This window comes from Neomonachus schauinslandi, chromosome 4 (genome assembly GCF_002201575.2).
Source record: "Neomonachus schauinslandi chromosome 4, ASM220157v2, whole genome shotgun sequence".
In the NCBI taxonomy this organism is placed as follows: domain Eukaryota; kingdom Metazoa; phylum Chordata; class Mammalia; order Carnivora; family Phocidae; genus Neomonachus; species Neomonachus schauinslandi.
The window spans coordinates 91406495-91425380 of record NC_058406.1 but is presented as its reverse complement, the minus strand read 5'-3'; the positions used below and the strand labels follow the sequence as shown (position 1 = coordinate 91425380).

Here is an 18886-nt window from a genome sequence, read left to right as displayed (position 1 = left end):
AAAATAAAAGTAAAAAAAATGGCTTAATTGGGTAACTTCTCTGTTGCATATATTTGACCATAAAAAAATTGAAGTTTACTTGTAAACAAAAAGAAATACCATCTTGTGAACCAAATAGAAAATGTAATACACATCTCTTTACAACTCACCATCTGAGAGATGGATGACTTCACATGTCACATCCTCTCTTCGAACATCTGGAAAACCTGTCCCTTCCTGGTATGCTTTCCCCAAGGACATTTGTCGTTGTAGAAAAGAAAGGACCTGGGGTCTGAGTCATGGGGTTTTCAGAACTGGAGAACTTGGCCATGTATCTACTACATGGCCCCAGTCCCTGCACCCCTATATGCCAGGCACCCCAGCTTTGTCCTTCGTTAGGTGATTGCCAGTCTCATGATCCTCATCCGTAAACATCTTCCACCTCATAGGGGTTTTGTGATGATCAATGAGGCCATGTAAAGTACATGGTAGACAGCCGGCACTCAGCCATCACCAGCTCCTATTATTATGCTCTTCTCCAGTCATCCCCAAAAGTATTCAGAGTAGGTATTATTACCCATATTCTACAAATGAGGGAAATGAAGCGGAAAGAGGTTAAGTCACTTACTCCGCTCCCAGATCAGAATGTGGTGGTGCCAGGCTTTTAATCCAGGACCCGTGAGCTTTCCACTCCACCCATCTCGGGCCTCATTTAACAGAGGAGAGACCTATGGCTCGGCGACATTGGCAAGGGGAGAAACTCAGAGGCCGACGGGCCGGGTGGGTAACGCAGAAGAGTCTGGTAGGCAGTGTGAGAAAAATCATCTGCCAAGACTCTACCAAAATAGTCTTTGTTTTCACTCCACCATGGGTTAGGCATATAACATAAGAGGAGCCTCCATGATACTGATGATTGTGTTTCTGATTCTAATTTATAAAATAAATATCAAAAAATATAAATTTTCAATTCATTTAATTCCCTTCCAAAAAAAAATTTTCAGCATGATGCATGCCAACGCTGTGCAGACCCAATACATTATCTGCAGGTCTGATGCAAACCCCAGAGGCAGGTGTGGTGGAGGCCCCCACGTGTGGTGGGTTCAGGGAATGTCTACACTCCTGCCAACGACTGGCTACCCCAACCACCAGTTCCTTCATGCCACCATGGGAACCCAATGCAGGGATGCCGGAACTTTCCATTTTCCAAGAGATGCAGAAAATGCGGCCTCTGGGGAAAATGTACCAACTTCCAAATAAAGGTGACCCTTATTCTGATACCATGCAGACAAAATAAGGCAGGCGTGCAGGCAAGCCCTTCAGTGTCAGGCTCCAGTAGGAAGTCGCGTGGTTTATCGGCAGAGCTCAGACAAAAGAGAAGCTCTGGCTTCGCAGACTCCAATGAAGCCCACCAGTGGTCTTCCCCAGCCGAAGAGCAAGAGACACAGTGGAGAGGATGGGCAGAGGGAAGGAAGTGCAGGATGCCCAAACCTGACAGTCTCAGCCTACAGAGTCAGGACGACAAGCAAATCTTTGTAGGGTTCACTTATATTCAGGGTTCACTAATTTTCCTCCATCAGATCTTTGCCTGAAGCTATACCCAAAGATTTTCTGCAACCCCTCCTCCTGGATGGGAAGACGCACACCATCCAGCCACATTAATTAAAGAGGATTTTTTTCCTCTGAGGTGAATGCGTGTTAAAAATATCAAATATTAATCACTGGCAACATTAATTTATAATAATGCTTGTCTCCCTCTCAACTTCCACCGCGACATCTGGCCTGACTGCTTTGAAACTGACACCCACTCCATCGCGGGAATTATAAATAGCCTGAGTTCAAATCTTCACCTTGAACCAAACAGACGGGCTCCGTGGGGTGGTTTACAGAATGAAGATGGCTGCAGTGCGCAGTGAAGTCCTGGGTGGGTCTGTTTGGGGTGGTGGCGTTTATTGCTTTTTTTTTTTTTTTAAGATTTTATTTATTTATTTGACAGAGAGGGAACGCAAGCAGGGGGAGTGGGAGAGGGAGAAGCAGGCTTCCTGCTGAGCAGGAAGCGGGGCTCGATCCCAGGACCCTGGGACCATGACCTGAGCCGAAGGCAGATGCTTAAGCGAATGAGCCACCCAGACGCCCCTAAAATTGTTTTTTAAAGACAGAGATCTTGGAGTGGGAGGCGGGGCGCTGGAGGGGCAGGGGCAGGGAGGGGCTCTGGGCTGCTTCCTCGCTGTTGGCGGGGGCCGGCCTCATTCCCCCCCCCCCACCCCCCACCAGCCCATTTCATGATCTGTCAGAGGCAGGCCTGGGCATAGCTGTTTTTTCCACCCTAAGTTCTCGGTCCAGTTTCCATACTTGCCCCTGGGGATTGATCGGTGCAGACACCATCTTCTATTAAAGGGGGGCAGCACTTACTTTATGTAAACAGAAAAGAAGTTCATCGCAGCCAACAGAGCACTTTCGGTCCACAAGCTCATGCAGTAACCAGAGTTCACACTTCCCGTGCATTTGCCCAGGCTGGCACCACCTCATCCTGTCCCTGCAGCAACCCTGTAAAGTAAGTCCTAGTGGGAATGCTGCTTCGCCCAGGAGGGAATGGAGCTTAGAGGAGCTGCTTTCCTGAGGTCATCCAGCTAGCAAGTGGTGGGCAGAGTCAGGATTCAAACCAAGTTGTAGGTCGCAGAGGTCTCCTTGCTTGCTCCCTTTCCAGGGTTTCTCGAGCCGCAAAAACTCCAGCTTCCCAGGCCCGCTCTCCAGCAATTCGCATCCAGAGGCTCTGGGATGGGGCACGGGATTCTGGGGGTACCTAACAGATGATGGCCACCACCAGGGAAGGTACTCCTCATGACAACCCTGGGAGGCAGCAGGAATGACTGTCCTCATGCATCAGATGTGCTAACGGACGCTGGGAGTTGCCTGACCCCTCAGGCAGCTGAGCGGAGAATCTGAAGCTTTGGTCCCGGTGCCACCAGGTGGGATTGGACAACCAGATGGAAGGGCAGGGAGAGACAGAGCACCTCATGGAGGGGAGAAGGCAGGTAGGAGTGGGGAGGGCAGTGTCCGGGAAGGAGGGCAGGAGATGCTGGGGGCCCCATTTTTGATAGTCTCCAGCTCCCCAGTGGCTCAGGGCATCCCTGGGGCCAGCCAGCAAAGCCCCTCCTGGCACACAAGCTTTGCGATGAGGCGGTCTCCACCGGCCCAGGGCTTCTGGGAGGGTGCAGGCTGTCCGGGGGCGTGGTGGCCATCGGCGGGCTTCCCCATGATCCCAGGCACCCATGGAGCTTAAGGGGAGGAAGGAAATGGATATCTCAAGAGCAGACCACTGATAGTACACCTCTTAGTCATTTCACAGCTGTCCCTTGCCAGTTAGGGCCCTGGGAGATCCTCCTGTCCACACAGAACTGCAGCAGGGAGCAAGAACATTCTCTCCCATCTTTCTCCAGAGGCGGCCTGGCCACCAGGCTGGGATCCCATCGTCTACAGTGCTTAGTACCCCTGAGAACATTCCCAGGTCTTCCCTCCGACCCCACCTCACTGGGCATGCACCGGGGCCTCCTCTCTGTGTCCCTCCTTGGAGACTAAGGCGACCAGGTAGGCGCACCTGGCAGAGGAGGTGTATGGTCCCTTTCTGTCACCTGGGAGCAGGTGTGACTGCTACTTACCGAGATAGTTGCCCCCAGCAGGCCCCAGAGTGGGGGACCCCAGCAGAGGTCTGGGACCCATTTTTCTGTTGCCTGACTCCCTAACACTCCCTCCAAACACCGAGCATCCCGTTTGGTCGGTCAGATCCCCCTCGCTCCCTTTTGCAGCTGGCCCCCAGCTGGGGACTGGAGAGCACCTGCGGGACGCACGCAGGACATGTGTTTGCCTCCTGGCTGGGGCCCCGGGCCATCCAGCATGCCTCCTCACCTGCAGGCTTTGCAGCATCCAGGTGTGGGCCCAGCTGCTGGCCTTCAAGCACTTGGAAATTACAGCCCCTTAGAGGAGCCTCCTCTCTCTGTTCCGCTGTCACCCCTCTACGTATTCCTCTTCCTGCTTCGCCACTCTGATGATGGACGTTTCCTCAGGGACAATTATGCCCCCTTGGAAACCTAACTGTGGATGGATGCAGACCCAGGCGTAGCCACACACACACCCACTCCCCTCCCCACCTCCTGTCTTGCTAGTCCTTGTTTTAACATGAAGATCAGCTCTAGCTGGATGGAACTTTTCTTAATGGAAGCTAACCTCTCTGTCCCCCCTTGGAAAGACAATTGGAATTTTCATTATAGGCCTATTTGATTTCCTCCAAAGGTTAGGGTGATCAGGTAGGACAGTGGCTCCCTGGAGGTGGAGGTGCGGGGAGGACTTGCAGCCCCTCCCTGGAGAAGAGCTTGTTAGAGGCCCCTCAAATCGAGTCTCCAGGACTCAGCATTTTGGCATCTTCCTTTGCTGCTTCTATGTACATTGAAGCTTGGGGACTGCAGGTTTAGGGGCAAATGACATTTCCTAGGATCGCCCGTTCCTGGGGGGGAGGGGGGTGGTCACCAGCCACAGTGACACCTGTCTCAGGGGACATACATGCTTTGGCTGGTTTAATTTGAACCCAATTTGAGAAGAGCCAGGATAGAATTCAGAGCCCACTCTCCCTATGCTTTTTCTAGAAAAAAAAAAAATTGCATAGCGCAGTATTAAGATCACGGCCCATATTGAGCAAACATTACTTTAAAACAGTGACTCATATGTTTAAGCAAGGTATTAAGAGGCACTTAGATAAGATTTGCGTATCTATGTTCCCAAACAGGGTTGTTACTGAGCTTTGCCTACATAAACCTGTGCTTCTAAGTTTCATAATATTAACAGAACCTGATCTGGACAGACTGTAATTTCTTCCTACCACATTCCAATCCTGGGAACCTAAAGCACGTCCAGGAGATGACTCCAAGTAACACGGGCTTGGTGAGCCGGTTCCAGGAGTTGCAGGCTCTGGGCAGAGAGATCCCAGTGCGGGCTGACCAAGATGTTTTCATAAATAAACAAAAAAGCATAAAGCATGCCCAGTATGCTTCTTCATGCACAGCCTGTCCTAAGCACTTTGCATGGGCTTGCACTGCAACCCTAGGAGGCAGGTACTATTATTGTTCTTTCCATTTTACAGACGGGGACACTGAGGCAGAGAAGTTTAGCAACTTGCCCAAAGTACCCAGCTAGGAAGTGGCCTGACCAGGGTTCAGACCCACACTGTCTGCGCCATCCACCACCGGGCTGCGCCACCTGTCGGGAAGCAGAAACAGGGTAAGTTTGCCGCAAATTCCCCGAGGAATGCCAACAGAGCAAAGTGCCAAATGACAAGGGAACGTCAAGCTGCCATTCAACATATTTGTTTACTTAGTCTTCGGGGCTTAGTTTTGTGATAGAATTTCACAGGCTCCTCTCTGCCTTGTCTCTGTCAGAACTGTGCCCACAGCTTCTTACTCATCAGTGTTTCTGTCCGTGTAGACCCACTTCCTCCTCTTCATGAATCTTCGGCCCCCAAGTAAAGGTTCCCCTGTCCTCGGTAGGACAAGGGAGGGGCTCGGGGGGGCTCTGATCCCTTCTGAGAACAACACCCAGGTTTTTCTTCCAAGGTACACTCATATTTAAATGAAACAAATGTCCCTATGATCCATGGGCCACAGGGCCTATTGGAAAACAGGCAGAGGCAAAGATAAGAAAGAATCTTCTGGACAGAGGGCCATAAGCTGTGTCCCTCCTGTGGCCTGGGCCACGTGGTCTTCTTGAGGCCCGGGCACTGCTGCGCTCTCAGGCCTGTAGCTGGCTGCAGGCTCCACCAGGGAACTTTGAAAGGTAGTCGAAAGGGGCCTCAGGAGAGCTGAGGGGGAAACCATGAAAATGAATAAAAGAAAGAGCATTCAAAATGGAGTCAGGGGCGCCTGGGTAGCTCAGTTGTTAAGCATCTGCCTTGGGCTCAGGTCATGGTCCCAGGGTCCTGGGATGGAGCCCCGCATCGGGCTCGCTGCTCGGCAGGAAGCCTGCTTCTCCCTCTCCCACTCCCCCTGCTTGTGTTCCCTCTCTTGCTCTGTCTCTCTCTGTCAAATAAATAAATAAAATCTTAAAAAAAAAAAAATGGAGTTGGGAAGCCAGGATGGGAGAGGTGTCAGGAACATCATCAAAGATTGCCTCGCCCAGCAGGAAGAAGGAAGATTTCCTCAGCCTGGCAACAGCAAGAGGCCCTGCCTGCGGGCAATGAGTAGCTGCCACCGCTTTGAATCTCATTTTCCTCCAGCCAATTTCATTTAAAATGACCCCTCCCAACTTCCCTCCTTTCCTCTGAAAAAGGAGGCTCTCCCGCTGTGTTCTCCAGACTTGCCTATGCTTCACCAAAGTTGGCTTGTCCTGAATTGCAATTCCTCTGCTGTTCCCAAATACACTCATTTGCTGCAGGAGAAACTTTGTTGTTTCGTTTTTAAGGTGGACACCACCTACAAGTTGTTCTCCTGGTGACTCTGTGGCTTTGGGCTTCTGAGGCTAGGTGTGGCCCCAACCAGGACTGGAACAGGGAATGGGTCATACTGCAACCTTATTCCCACCCAGGGTCAGCTGTCCAGGGTATAGATCCTTTTTTTTTTTTTTTTAAGATTTTATTTATTTATTTGAAAGAGAGAGAGCACAGAGGGAGAGAGAGAGAGCGAGAAGCAGGCTCCCCGCTGAGCAGAGAGCCTGATTCGGGGCTCAATCCCAGGACCCTGAGATCATGACCTGAGCTGAAGGCAGATGCTTAACCGACTGAGCCACCCAGGCACCCCAGGGTACGGTTCTTAAAGAGGCACAAACATCCCTGCAAGAAAGAGAAGATTCGGTGCCAGTTAACTCAGCTGCTACATAGGAACTTCTCCACTCCTGCCAAGGTGGGCAGTGCCCAGCAGTGGTAAAAGAAAAAACCTTCTTTGCAGGAGACATCCTGCCTCCACGTAACGTCTTTGCAGCAGGCTCGTGGAGGACCGAAGGGCAACTCTAGGCCAGTGTCACTCCCCGAGCTCCGCCAGCTCCCGGCTCCAGGTGCAGTGAGCTGCCACTCATTTTAAGATGCAGGCACCAGGAACCCGAAAGCCCAAGCTGCACAGTGCACCATATAGCGCTTTTGTCCTGCTAATGAGGGATTTCTTTTATTATCCAAATCGTAAACAGTTGAGTATACCATTCAAAGAGCTGTCGGGTATAGAAAAACACTCATTACAAATGCTTTATTGGGTGCATCTTTCTCCCCGGCCCACAAGATAAATGTCAAATGAACATTAAGAGATACCAAATCGTTTGCCAGTCTGGAATATTCCAGTCCTGCTGTGCCCGAGACCCTGAGGACCTCCCAGGTGCCTGCAGGCTCCAAACCTCAGAAGCCGAAGCCTGGTTTCATGAAACACGGGCCATTTTGTGCAGCCTCGGGCAGTGCTGAGACAGGGCCTGGCCTCATTCTCTTCAGCCTGGGCACATTGGCCGGACCTCTGCCAACAAGTTGGAAAGCTTTTTTTTTTTTTTTTTTTACTTTATGGATTTTAATATTGATTTTTTTAAAACAGCTTCATTGAGACATAATTCACATCCCATGGGAATTCGTCCACGTAACATCTAGAATTCCATATCCTTAGATATTCACAGTTATGCAGCCATCGCTACAACCTAATTTTAGAACATTCTTGCCACCCCAAAAAGAAACCCTGTACCCACCAACAGTCACTCTCTATTTTCTTACACTCGGCTCCAGGCAATGACCAATCTGCTGTCTGTCTCTGGAGATTTACCCATCGTGGGCATTTCGCATAAAGAGAATCATACAAAATGTGGTCTTTTGTGTCTGGCTTCTTTCTTTTCTTTTTTTTTTTTTATTAATTTATTTTAGAGAGAGCGCAAGAGTTGGGGAGGGGAGGGTGGCAGAGAGAGTCCCAAGCACTGAGCACAGAGCAGGACACGGGGCTCGATCTCAAGACCCTGAGATCACAGCCTGAGCCGGACTGCACCGCCCAGGGGCCCCTGGCTTCTGTCATTTAGCACAGCGTTCTCAAGGTCCGCCCTTGTTGTTGTAATAGCAGTACTAGGTTCCAGTTTATGACTCAGTGACATTCCACTGTATGGGCACAGCATCTTTCATTCATTCCCCAGTTGATGGAGGCAAGCTGTTTGTGTAAAGATGGTCCTTCACTTTTCTTTCTGATTCCCCACTGGAAAAACCCTATGCAGAGCGGGCCCCAGACCACCTTGTGCTTCCCTCCTCATCTGGTGGGATCCGAGGTTTTGGTACACTCCAGGAGAATTCTCCAGGTTGACTCTTGGGCTGGTCTCAGATCGGACACAGGGCAAATTTTCAAGAGCAATTCCTCAATCCCAGGGTTTATCACTGTCAAAGCTCCGAAAGAGTAAGGATGCCAAGTGTTGTCCTTGTGGGGGCTTGAGGCCCTGGCCCCAGCTTAACCCACCCCCAACCAAAACCACACTGGGTAAATACACAGTCGAAGTAAAACAGTGTGTTTGCTGTGCAGACTCGGCTCTGAGGTGAGTGCCCAGCCCCGGAGCCTCCCCTGAGCTGACCTTTCTCTCTGGCTGAGGGAGGCTTCCTGCTTCCGCCATGGGTCTTCCCTCTGCTCATTGCCCCCGGAGTCTGGTGGCCAGAGTCTGTGAGATGGAAGAAGTGCCGGGGAGAGACACTGAGCAACACGCACTCGTGTGCTTGCTTGGTGCCGGCCAGTTGGAATCCTACCCAATACACTATCTCGAGTTCATCCTTCGGTATTCAGGGGGAGTGGGGCTTAGCGGCAGATTTCCACTGAGTCCTCTAGCATTTTAGGCCCTTGAGTCCTCCATGGGGAGCACCCACGAACGCACCTACCCCCACCCCCCATGCTAGGACACCTGGCTTCCCTTAGGCCCTCCCCTTGCTCAGCTCAGTTCCAGCCCCCGACTGGTGACATCTCCCCTCACTGGTGCCAGCAGCTGGGTCCCCTCCCTCTGCCCTACCTTCCGCTAGCATTCTCTTAGAGGGGACGGTCCTTTTTTGTCTTTGCGTCCCCAATGGCAAAGTCCATCCGACAAAAGTAAATGGAATTTGTACAACTTAAGATGTTCTCACTCACAGATCCTGTACTTTCCCACTCCTAGTCTGCACCCCGGGGCCCGTCCTGGTCTCTCAGGGCTATCGTGGGCTTTGTGTATGGCTCGCCCAATCTCCAGGACCTCAGAGGGCCTCCCTCTGCTGAGCCAGAAACTGCAAGGGGGCGGGAGGTGAGCACTGGGGTGTGGGGACTCTGGGGGGAGAAGGTCTGTGACAGGTGGCAGCTATAAACCCTACATACCAGAGGCCCCTGAGACTCTCGCCAGCCTGTCTCCTCCTAGGAAATGCCGCTGCTGTTTCCTTCATTCATTCATTTGTTCATTCGGCAGATGTCTGTTGAGCCCAGCTCTAAGCCAGGCACCAGACACAGGAGAAAACCATGGTCTCCGCCGTCCAGCAGCTCATGGTCCTCTGTTAGGCATGCAATAAAGGGACCCCTTAGCTCATAAACTAGTAATAAACTAATTAATTAATACATGAATTAACTGGGGGCTCCACTTCAGATGACCAGAAACTTCTCAGTCCTCTGTGGGCCCTCCCTTCAGATCTGCCAAGGTGTACCCCCCTCCTCCCCATCCATGGCGTGTACCCAGATCCTGAAAGCAAGCACCCTGCCACGTCCCATGTCTCCACTCCAAACATTGTGGGGAGGAGTCTGGGCCAGGTCAGCCAGCCCAGAACACCCCTGCCTCCTCCCCCCAGCTCCCTTCTGCCCGCAGTGACAGACCACAGTGCAGACAGCAGGAGGGCACCGCCTGTGTAGCTTGGGGTCTGGAGAAGGGCTGCCAGATGGCAGGCAGCCCACCAATATCCTCTGTCAAGTACTCAGTACACCTGGTACTTGGACTCGGTACACCTGATACTGGGCTTGGTCTGTGATGAGAAGAACCCTGGCCCCCACGCCCTGAAGCCACCCCTGGCAGAGGGCAGCCTCTGGCCTCAGTAAATGAAGGGATCTGTGGCCAACAGGGTGGTGCAGACACTTGGCAAGGAGCTGGGCCCAGAAGCCCCTCCTGCCCCCCTTTCCATCCCCCCCCCTCCACCACAGGCCTGGCTGTTCTCAGTCCCTCGACCTCATGCCCCTGGGGATGCAGTCTGCTGTCTACTGGGCACAGGAGGCGAGTCCAGGTCCTGGGAAGTGAGGCCACCGAGAGGATAGGCTGGGGCTGGGTCTGCCTCCAGGTGAGCCTCCGTCCTCTGGCTATGCAGCTGCTCCAGCCCTGGCCACCACTATTCAACCCGGGGACATAGGCAGGATGCAGACATTGCCCTTCTTTCTCTCGAGGGGTGGGGGGTGCTCTCTAAGAGCAGGTGCCAACTCGGGGCCTGAGATGCATCCCAGGTGTTTCTGTGTTGATGGATGAGGATGGGGCAGGGGGGTGCATTTGAGTGGCTCTTGAAGGAGGTGTTGAAGTCCCCAGACAACAGAAGAGAAGCAGAGCATTCCCCGCAGAGGAACAGCTCAGGCAAAGACACATGTAGCCGCTTCCACAGACCATAGGCAGTCCCGAAGCTGAGAAGCCTGGTGGGGAGCATGGGAGAGGCAGAGAAAGGGTGGGTGGGGGCTTATCGCTCCCTACCAAGGGCTGGGCTTTCTGCTTTGGGGCTGAGAAGGGCCATCGGGGAGCACAAACCAGGTAAATGTGCCGCCTAGAAAGATGCTGGTAAACAGGCCAGGGTGGATTTTAAGGTGAAAACTGGAGGCAGAGAGAATAGGTCGGAAGCAGATGCCACAGGCCAGGCTGGGCAGGATGACTGCTTAGACTTGGCCATGGCTGCCGTGAGAAGGGACAGTAGAAGAGAGAAGAAATCTAGACTGCTCTTGAGCTTCCGACTTGGATCCTGGGGGTGATGGGAGCACTGACCCAGATGACTGGCAAAGAAGATGAAGATTCAGGGGCACAGGTAGGGGGAAGGGGCATCCCATCATCCTCGTCGGGCCCCGCCCACCTCCACGGTCCCACTTCAGGGGAAGCTGGAGCGTGTCTCACGGGAAGATGACAGTAGCTTCTAGGAAAGAAGCATCTAGGAGGGACGGGACCCAAAGGGGCAATTAAATATTTCTCCTGTGCTCCTTAGGGTGACAGATTTCTTTCCACAGGTGGAAGCACTGTCCCTCTAAGCCTCTGGTTGAATCTTGGGGACATCTGGGGAATGGTCCCCGTCCGCTTTGAGAATGGTGCATCTTTGACTCTTCCTTGCCATCCCCAGGTTGGTCACTAGATGGCACGAGACTCCACCTGTCGGGGAGGAAGGGGCTTGGACTAAGAGGAGGTAAGGCAGTCACTGAAGGGGCCCGCATCCTGAAGGGGTGTCCTTTTCACCTAACCCTGATTTAATTTAATTCTTCAGGAATACGTTCTTATCTTGGATATATTATTCTTATAAGTAGGTTCTTCTTATAATTGTATTTCTGAAGAGTATATTCTTGAATATAAAGAATTCTCGCAAATACACTTTTCCCCTCCCCAAGTCTCCCCATCTCTCCTCTTAGGGCTTCAGAAAAAAAGCAGCGAGAAACTGGGGCAGAGGTCAATTATACATTCCTTGGCATTCTGGTATAAAAAATGAGAATTGTTCCAGTTAAACTAAATAGGGTCTGCAGACTGGCCAGCTCCCAGATGGGGACAGAGATGGGGGGTGCTGCAGGTGGCAAGTCAGTGCGCGCCACGTCATGGGCACCCCTCTGCCATCACCCCGTCTCTGCTGTGCTGAAGCATGTGGCCATTGTCTCACCCAGGATGGCTCTGCCTGCCGAGGACACGGCTTGATTGGGGAGGGCCCCGCACACCATCATGACGTGGTAGGAATCAGCAGTACCTAGAGACCCAAAGGACAAGGATGGGCAGATTGGAACCCTAAACATGGACAGTAGTTCTATGTCCAGCCCCTGAGCCTGAGTGCAGGGGGAAGAGATTTATGCATGGGCTGCAAGAAGGGCCAAGAGTCAGCAAAGCAGGCAGTGATGTCTATCAAAGGAGCCGAAAACAAAGAGAAGGAGCCCTGAGTGGGGCTCAGGTCTGGCCTGAGTGGGTCCTGCAGTAAAGCCTGTTCTGAGCATCCCTGAGCAAGGCGCTGGCAGATCCAGGGCAGATGGGGGAGGGCAGGAGCCCCCAGGGCCTCATTAATCACAATGTGCTTGGAGGCTTATACAATGTCCTTTCATCTTACATTTTGCATTTTTCTAGGCTAGGAATTGGGGTGAGGAGGGGCTGTGGGGACAGTAGCCTGGCACTTAGGTGATGTTCCCAGCCCCGGGTTCGGACACAGGCTCAGGGCCATCCTGATACAGACTTCCTCATCCCACACATGGTGGTCTGGGGGCATCAGGTCCTGGATACTAAGCAAAAGAGACTAAATTGCAGAAATGGGAGTTGCAACCCATCCAGATCTCACTAATGGAGTCCCCACTCAGCCGCCAGCTCAGGGCTCCCTTCCTGTCTCCAACCCACCAATGCGCCCAAGCCACACACCTGAGCAGCACCCTCCGGGCCCAGAGCCCAGTGCCTGTCACCCCTCATTCAAAGAAACCCTGAATCCACTTTCGCAAAAAAATTGCCCAAAACGAAAGGAGGAACACCAATGGCATCCTTCCCCACCTGGAAAAGGCCCCGTCCTGCCCTCCCTACCCCGTGTCCCCACGCCAGCAGGAACACCACGGCCACTCGCCCTTTGTTCATGCTTTTATTCTGCAGGGGGCAGGTCAGGGAGCGCAGCTTCCAGGGCACCACGCACTCCTGGGTGAGCCGAGGGCAGGGTCCAGGTGGGAGGAGCTTGGTGGGGCTGGGTGTTTTAGAGGCCAGTGGAGACCAGTGACACAACTCCCAGACAGACAGCTTTGAGCTCCGGGAAGCCTTGCTGTCTAGAGAAGTTGCCTTCTCTGGGTGTGAGGCCTGTGCAGCCTGGTCTCTGGGCAGTAGTTGCCTCCCCCAGGTCCAAAATCAATGTGCTTGCCTGCTGTCTCCCCTCCCACCTCCCCACCTCCCCAAACTGGGCAGAAGCCCCCGTCCTCAAGGTCACAGACATGCTCCCAGGGGCTGATCCTCGGAAAGGAGCTGTTTGAGGTTACTCCCTAATTGCCTCCTAAAATGTCAATGGCTGATCAGATTAAACTGCCCCCACTTGCATTCTATAGGGAGGCCGTGGGAACTGGGGGCTTCACTAGTGAACTGGTCAAGTGTGCGGGGAGGGGCCTCAGAGGCAATGCAGTTCTGGCCTAGTGGGCGGGCTCCCCGCACCTACCATGAGATCACCGTCTACTGCACCCCGGCCTCCCGCCACCCCGGAAAGGTCGCTCCTCACAGGCTTCATGGAAAGGGCCTGAGGCTCAGTCCAGGACCTGTCACTCGGAGCAATACACCCAGGGCCTGTGCTGGGGAATGTGGGATTCAGGCAGAAGAGCGCATGCAGGAAGGGGGAGAGACGGGCCCAGGGAAGAGGACAAGCCACCTCTGAAGACCAGATGGGTGAGTGAGGCAGAGGCTAAGGGAAAAGAATCCCCTTCCTGTTACTTACAACCCCTCAGTCAGCCGGAATAGGGAAGAGAACCAGTCAGGCCCCGTCTTGGACCACAGCCCGAAGCTGGGACCCAGTGTGCTGTGCGTCAGCATGCACGCACACGGCTGTGCTAGGGAGGAGGGACCGAGGAGGACAGTTCAGGGACGGGGCAGTGGGGGAGCTGGGCCACAGGGCAGATAGGGCCTAAGACGCGAGCCCAGGCTGGGCTCATGCAGAGGCGCGATGTGTATCCCTACAACAGACAGGCTCCTAGAAACTGATGTTCTTCAGGTCCGTGGAGCAGCGGTACCTGCCATCCAGGCACCTGGAGCACAGCAGGTTGGGCAGGCAGGGGCAGGTGTGTTGCTGGTGTTTTCTGAAGAAGGGGACCTGGGAAAAGAGAAGAAGGAGGACTCCTTCACCATAAGGGAGGTGGGCCTCCTGGCAGGAGCCTCTGGCCAGTCCAGCCCTGGCCGGTGGCTCACCCCTCCGACCAGCCCGACAATAACAGTTATGACAGAGGGGGAAACTGAGGCACAGTGGCTGAGCGACATGCCAAGCTCACGCAGCTAATTTGTGGAGGAGCCAGGATTTGAACCCAGGCAATCTGGCTCTTGGGACAATGTAATCAGCCACAACACTGTCCTTCCACTCCAGCCTTAAAACACCACAAGCCCCCGCGCTGCCTAGCCAGGTCCTCTCGCCGGCACACGCGTACATGCACGCACACACGTTGGTGGACCGAACATTACTTATAGCTCACCTGTGATGTGCTCAACGCTAGAGGGTGCTAGGGATGCAGTGGTGGACAGGACAGGCACCGTCTCTGCCCTGTGACTCACCCAGAGACTAAACTATTGAGGTTTCCTCAGCGGAGGGTGAACAGGAACGGTTATGATCACAGGTAGGGTCAGACTGCCCGGGTTCAAATCCTAAGTCTGCCACTTCCCAGCTGCGTGACAACTGGCAAGTTCTTTAGTCTCTGTGTCTCAACTTTATTATCTGCAAAATGGGTTAATAATAGCACCTACCACATATGGCTGTAAAGAGGTTTAAACTATACAACTGCGAAAGGACTTAGTCTGACAAGTGGCCCATGGTAAGCACTCAGCATTAGCTTTTACTGCCACTGATGTCTCCTTTGGGAATATAGATCCGCAGCTGAACCACCTCACACACCCCGAGGCGGCAAGGACTGCCTCGCCATCCCACCTCCCCATCCCCCAAGAGGCCCGGATCAGGAGGGTGACCACAGGAGGATGCTCTGAAGAAACGGGGCTCCTGGGTGCAGTTGTGCTTCCCTGAGGAGCATGACAGATTCCTGAACTGCAGGGAGCCTGGGGGAGGGGGCTGGCATGCGGGGTCCCCATGCACACCTCTTGTTGCTCCTGTACCCGGCCCTTCTATGCCCCCTGGGCTGGGAGCTGCCTGTCAGTGGACGGCAGCAGGGTGCGTAGGGCCCAAAAGAGTACAAGTCCCTCCTTGAAGCATATGCCCTGGGCCCGTGGCTTGCCTCACCCTAACCAGACCCATCCCTTGGATGGGAGGCCATTTTGTGAGTCTTATTTCATGTTCTTGAGGGAAAGTTCCTATGGGTAGAGAGCATTCAGGCCCCCTTGAGAATCTGAGCTCATCAGATCTGAAAGAGACTTCAGGAGCAATCGGTCTCTTCCCTCATATACATGAGGCGACTGAGGCCCAGAGCAGTCATGCTAATTGCCCAAGGCCACTCAGCAAGTGAGCAGCTGGGGTTCCCGCCCCCAGGTCTAACAGGCTGTGTGATTAGTACCCCCCCACACTCCACCCCAGGCTGCCTCCAAGGAGCAAGGAGGCGGTGCCCATCCCCCCTGAGATGTCAGCCATCTGGCTCTGGGCCTTGAGCAGGTCTGTGCGGTACCTTATGGCTGCCGGGGTGACACTCCTCTCCTTCCTGCCCCAGCGGGGTGCACATCCGAAGCCCACGTAGCCACAGGCTGATGGCACAGCACGTGCCCGCCCCACACTGGACATCCCGCTCACAGGCCTGCGAGGGGAAACAAAGCAGCCATTCATGCCCGTTAGTGCCCCCCAAGAGAAAGCAGAAGGGAGAGGTACATCCAAAACCCTCATGGCAGCCTCGCACCCCATGCCACACGTCCGTGCTCCTGCCTCACTTGCGCCGGGATGCTCAGGGCTCAGCGGGGCATCAGCACTGAGTCTGGGGACCCCTCCAAGCTCTCGGAGCCCACCCAGTAGGGAGGCAACGCTCCTCTTCAGACCAATGCAGAGGTCAGGAGACACAGCTCTTCCAGCCCCAGGACATGCTCCAAGGATGCTGGTGAAATGGGACTGATCTGAGTTCCTAGAGGTGGGAGGGGCATTGATGGCCCAAGCCCCTAGGGGCTCAGTCCTTGGTTAGTCCAAGCTCCTCCCATCTGGACCCTGCCCTCGGCTCACCCAGGATGACGTGGTGACCCGGAAGCAAGGTCCCAACCTTGACCCCACACCCGGGGATGGTGCCTACCTTCCCCATGCCGGCCCCCACCTCGGCCCTCCCCTTGGTCCTCACCAGAAGCTCAGCCTCACCCGAGGTGCCAGCACCCCAGAGAACAAGGGGCTCCCCCGGGGCTTCTCTGCTGGCCTCCTTGATCCCCAGATAGGGATGGACCCCTCTGGGTTGGGCTCCAGAACAGGAGCTAAGCGGCCTTGGCTAGTTTCTGGAAGTTGCCATTTGTAAACAAGCCCACCCAAGCCTGCTTTAAACAAAAGCCTGAACGGGGGGAAATAGACCTCTGAACTGCTCCAGCCTCAAGCAGGGCCACAGTGGAGAAGCACCCGATCTTGGCACTCCCAGAGAAGTTTGGTGGCTTTTCTGAGCTGAGATTCACAGCTGCGGAGCACCCTCTGGCTACCTGGGTGGGGCCTGGCAGAAACTGGAAGCAGCCAACTTGCTCAGCCCCGGGAGGGAAAGTGGGGGTGCGGGGTCTGCTTGCCACCCAGAGGAGGTGCAAGTGACAGTCACCTGGCTGTGCAGGTCTCCAGCCCAGTGAGGGCACATCTCACACACCCACCAGGCCCTGCAAGCCCAGGGTTAGGGCCAAGTAGACCTTCCCTGACTCTTCTTCTACAGAGCTGGAGCATCATTGTCCCACTCCAGCAGGAGGGACCATCCAAGCCTGAATCCGGGATGGTCACAGTCCAGGGAGCAGGGGCGTATGGTGGTGTCCGCCCAGCCTCTTCCCGGGAGTCAGCCTTGGGGCCTCAGAAAGGCATGGAGAGTGGAAAGAGATCCTCACCCCCTGAGGACTGGGTCCCACCCTCTTCTTGTCCTGTCTGTCATGCATGTCCTCCTACCCTAGATTTCTCTCTCACTGTGCTATTCAAAGGGTCCTCTTGAAGGGTTTACTAGAAAGAGATTTTCCCACCACCACTTGGCCAGATGTTGGAGCTGGCCCCATGAGGTCACCTGGGCGTCAAGGTCAACCCGCAGCTCCCATCCTTTTCGGTGGCTTCTCTCCTTTGTTCTTAGCCTCCCCGATCATCAGGCTACACAATAGGAGGATTCAGAGGCTGATTCATTAGGTATAATTTTGCCCTAACAATGTTATTCATGCTCTGGGTCTCAAAAGCATTGACTTGCCTTTAGTATGTGTTCGTCTTTGAAACTCAAGTCTTTTTCCTTTAAAAAGGAGAAGAAAGAAGTTTCCTTTCTGTGATCATGAAAACTAATGTGATTCCAAGAGACATTTGGCATTTTTCTACATTTCCATTCTCTATGTGAAAAGTTGAAGGACGCTGGGGAAAAATAAATAAATTTCCCTCTCTCGCTCTCTCTTTTTTTTTTTTCCTAGTGGCTTTGATCTGAAAGCTCTCAGGTATTACTCTCCATTTTAGTAAGAATGGTCCCACCACTGTAACACATTTGAGGGTGGTCCCGGGGAAAGCCCCAGTGTGAAGGCAGGCAAGCGCCCCTGTGTGGGGAGTCTCCACTGGGAGGTTAGATTTCCACTTGTTATCCAATGCCTGCTTTTGGGTACACCCAACCAAATGCTCTGATCAGAACCAGGCACAGTTAAAATATACAAATAATAAAGGAAGGAAAGAATTTCAAGACAACCTTTCTTAAGAGTAGAAAAAGCAGAGGTTAAACATCCCCAATTAAAGCTAATAAGGTCACTGCCTTTAATTAAGTCAACATGCTGTGTAAATTACACTTGACATGTGGACCAGATTGTATAAAAACCAAAATTTACACAAAAGATAAATTATGGGGTGCTAATCAACTTTATGAAAGAATTCCTTATTACACAATTAGGAATCTTCATGTTCCCCAAGGTCTAAACTTCAAAATGTTCGATGTTCTCCTAATGCAATTGAAAATTTTAGATTGGATTTACACACAGCCTCTCCAAAGTAGATCCCGTCTAGGAGGGGGGTAAGGTCCAACTAATCCAAAAAGCATGTGGAATGCCTCTCTGAAATGCTGGCTGACCGCTGACTCCTCAGTTTTTTTGGTTTGCCCCCTGCGTGGTTGCTGGCTCCCATCCATGCAGACCCTGACACCCTCCCAAAACCCAGGGCAGAGAGGGAGTTGGACGCCTTACCCCTGTGATCACGGCACAGTCTGACACGGTCACCAGAAGAAACATGATTGAGACTTGCATGGCACCTCTCATGGTCACTTGGGGTGAAGGCACGACGCTGCCCGTTCCACAGCCTCTCGCTTGTTCCCGCTCAGCCTCCTGTGCCGGCTGGGAAGGCCAGGCTGTCTGGCCCCCTCCCTCCTCCCAGATTTATGCAGTCTGATCCAAGCTGCCTGTGGATGCCTTGCTCTGCTTTTCCCTTCCCCGTCACCAGTGCTATTCAGATGATCTCAGGGATGAACATGAGACCTGAATCCCTGATGACATCAAATCACCATCAAAACCAATAAAAAATGAGCACATTGGGGGCGTTGACAGGGGCTCGAACTCTCTGAGGAGCGCAGAGAGGCAGTCAGTTACATACATTTCACTCCATGATCTTCTGCGCCTCTGGGACATCCTTCTATTCTGCTTGGGGCGGGGGGTGGCGGGTGGCTCTGGCAATGAATTAAGGGGTTTACAACATCACCATTAATCCTTTCCTGCTCCAAACTATGCAACATACAGGATCATCAGTCCCCTCACAGTCAAGCCAACAAGAATTATCTGGGCATTTACCATTTGTTCAGCACCGAGTTGGTGGCCCAGAGGACACGGATGGGTAAGGCAGTGTCCCTGGTTCTCTAAAAGGTTGAAAGTCCAATAGGGAGACATAAGACAGTGAGAAAACAAGGCCATGCGGGTGGGGTTGATGTCTTTGAGAGGCACACAT

At 53.3% G+C, this 18886-nt stretch overlaps 1 protein-coding gene across 1 annotated transcript; it reads right to left on the bottom strand.

The window, feature by feature from the left end:
- Nucleotides 1-13822: 13822 nt before the first annotated feature.
- Nucleotides 13823-18207, bottom strand: PROK1 (prokineticin 1). The gene is made up of 3 exons (XM_021690249.1): nt 18136-18207; nt 15450-15575; nt 13823-13942 (listed from the first exon to the last, which is right to left on the bottom strand). The coding sequence occupies exons 1-3, from the start codon at nt 18205-18207 to the stop codon at nt 13823-13825; spliced, it is 318 nt and encodes a 105-aa protein (XP_021545924.1).
- Between the last annotated feature and the right edge of the window lie 679 nt (nt 18208-18886).

What these genes read in the sequence shown, in the direction of transcription:
- PROK1 (XM_021690249.1), bottom strand. Translation starts at nt 18,207, where the DNA reads ATGAGAGGTGCCATGCAAGTCTCAATCATGTTTCTTCTGGTGACCGTG. An exon ending in ACTGTGCCGTGATCACAGGG is followed by an intron (nt 15,576 to 18,135) that starts GTAAGGCGTCCA and finishes TTCCCCTCGCAG; the next exon opens with GCCTGTGAGCGGGATGTCCA. An exon ending in GTCACCCCGGCAGCCATAAG is followed by an intron (nt 13,943 to 15,449) that starts GTACCGCACAGA and finishes CTCTTTTCCCAG; the next exon opens with GTCCCCTTCTTCAGAAAACA.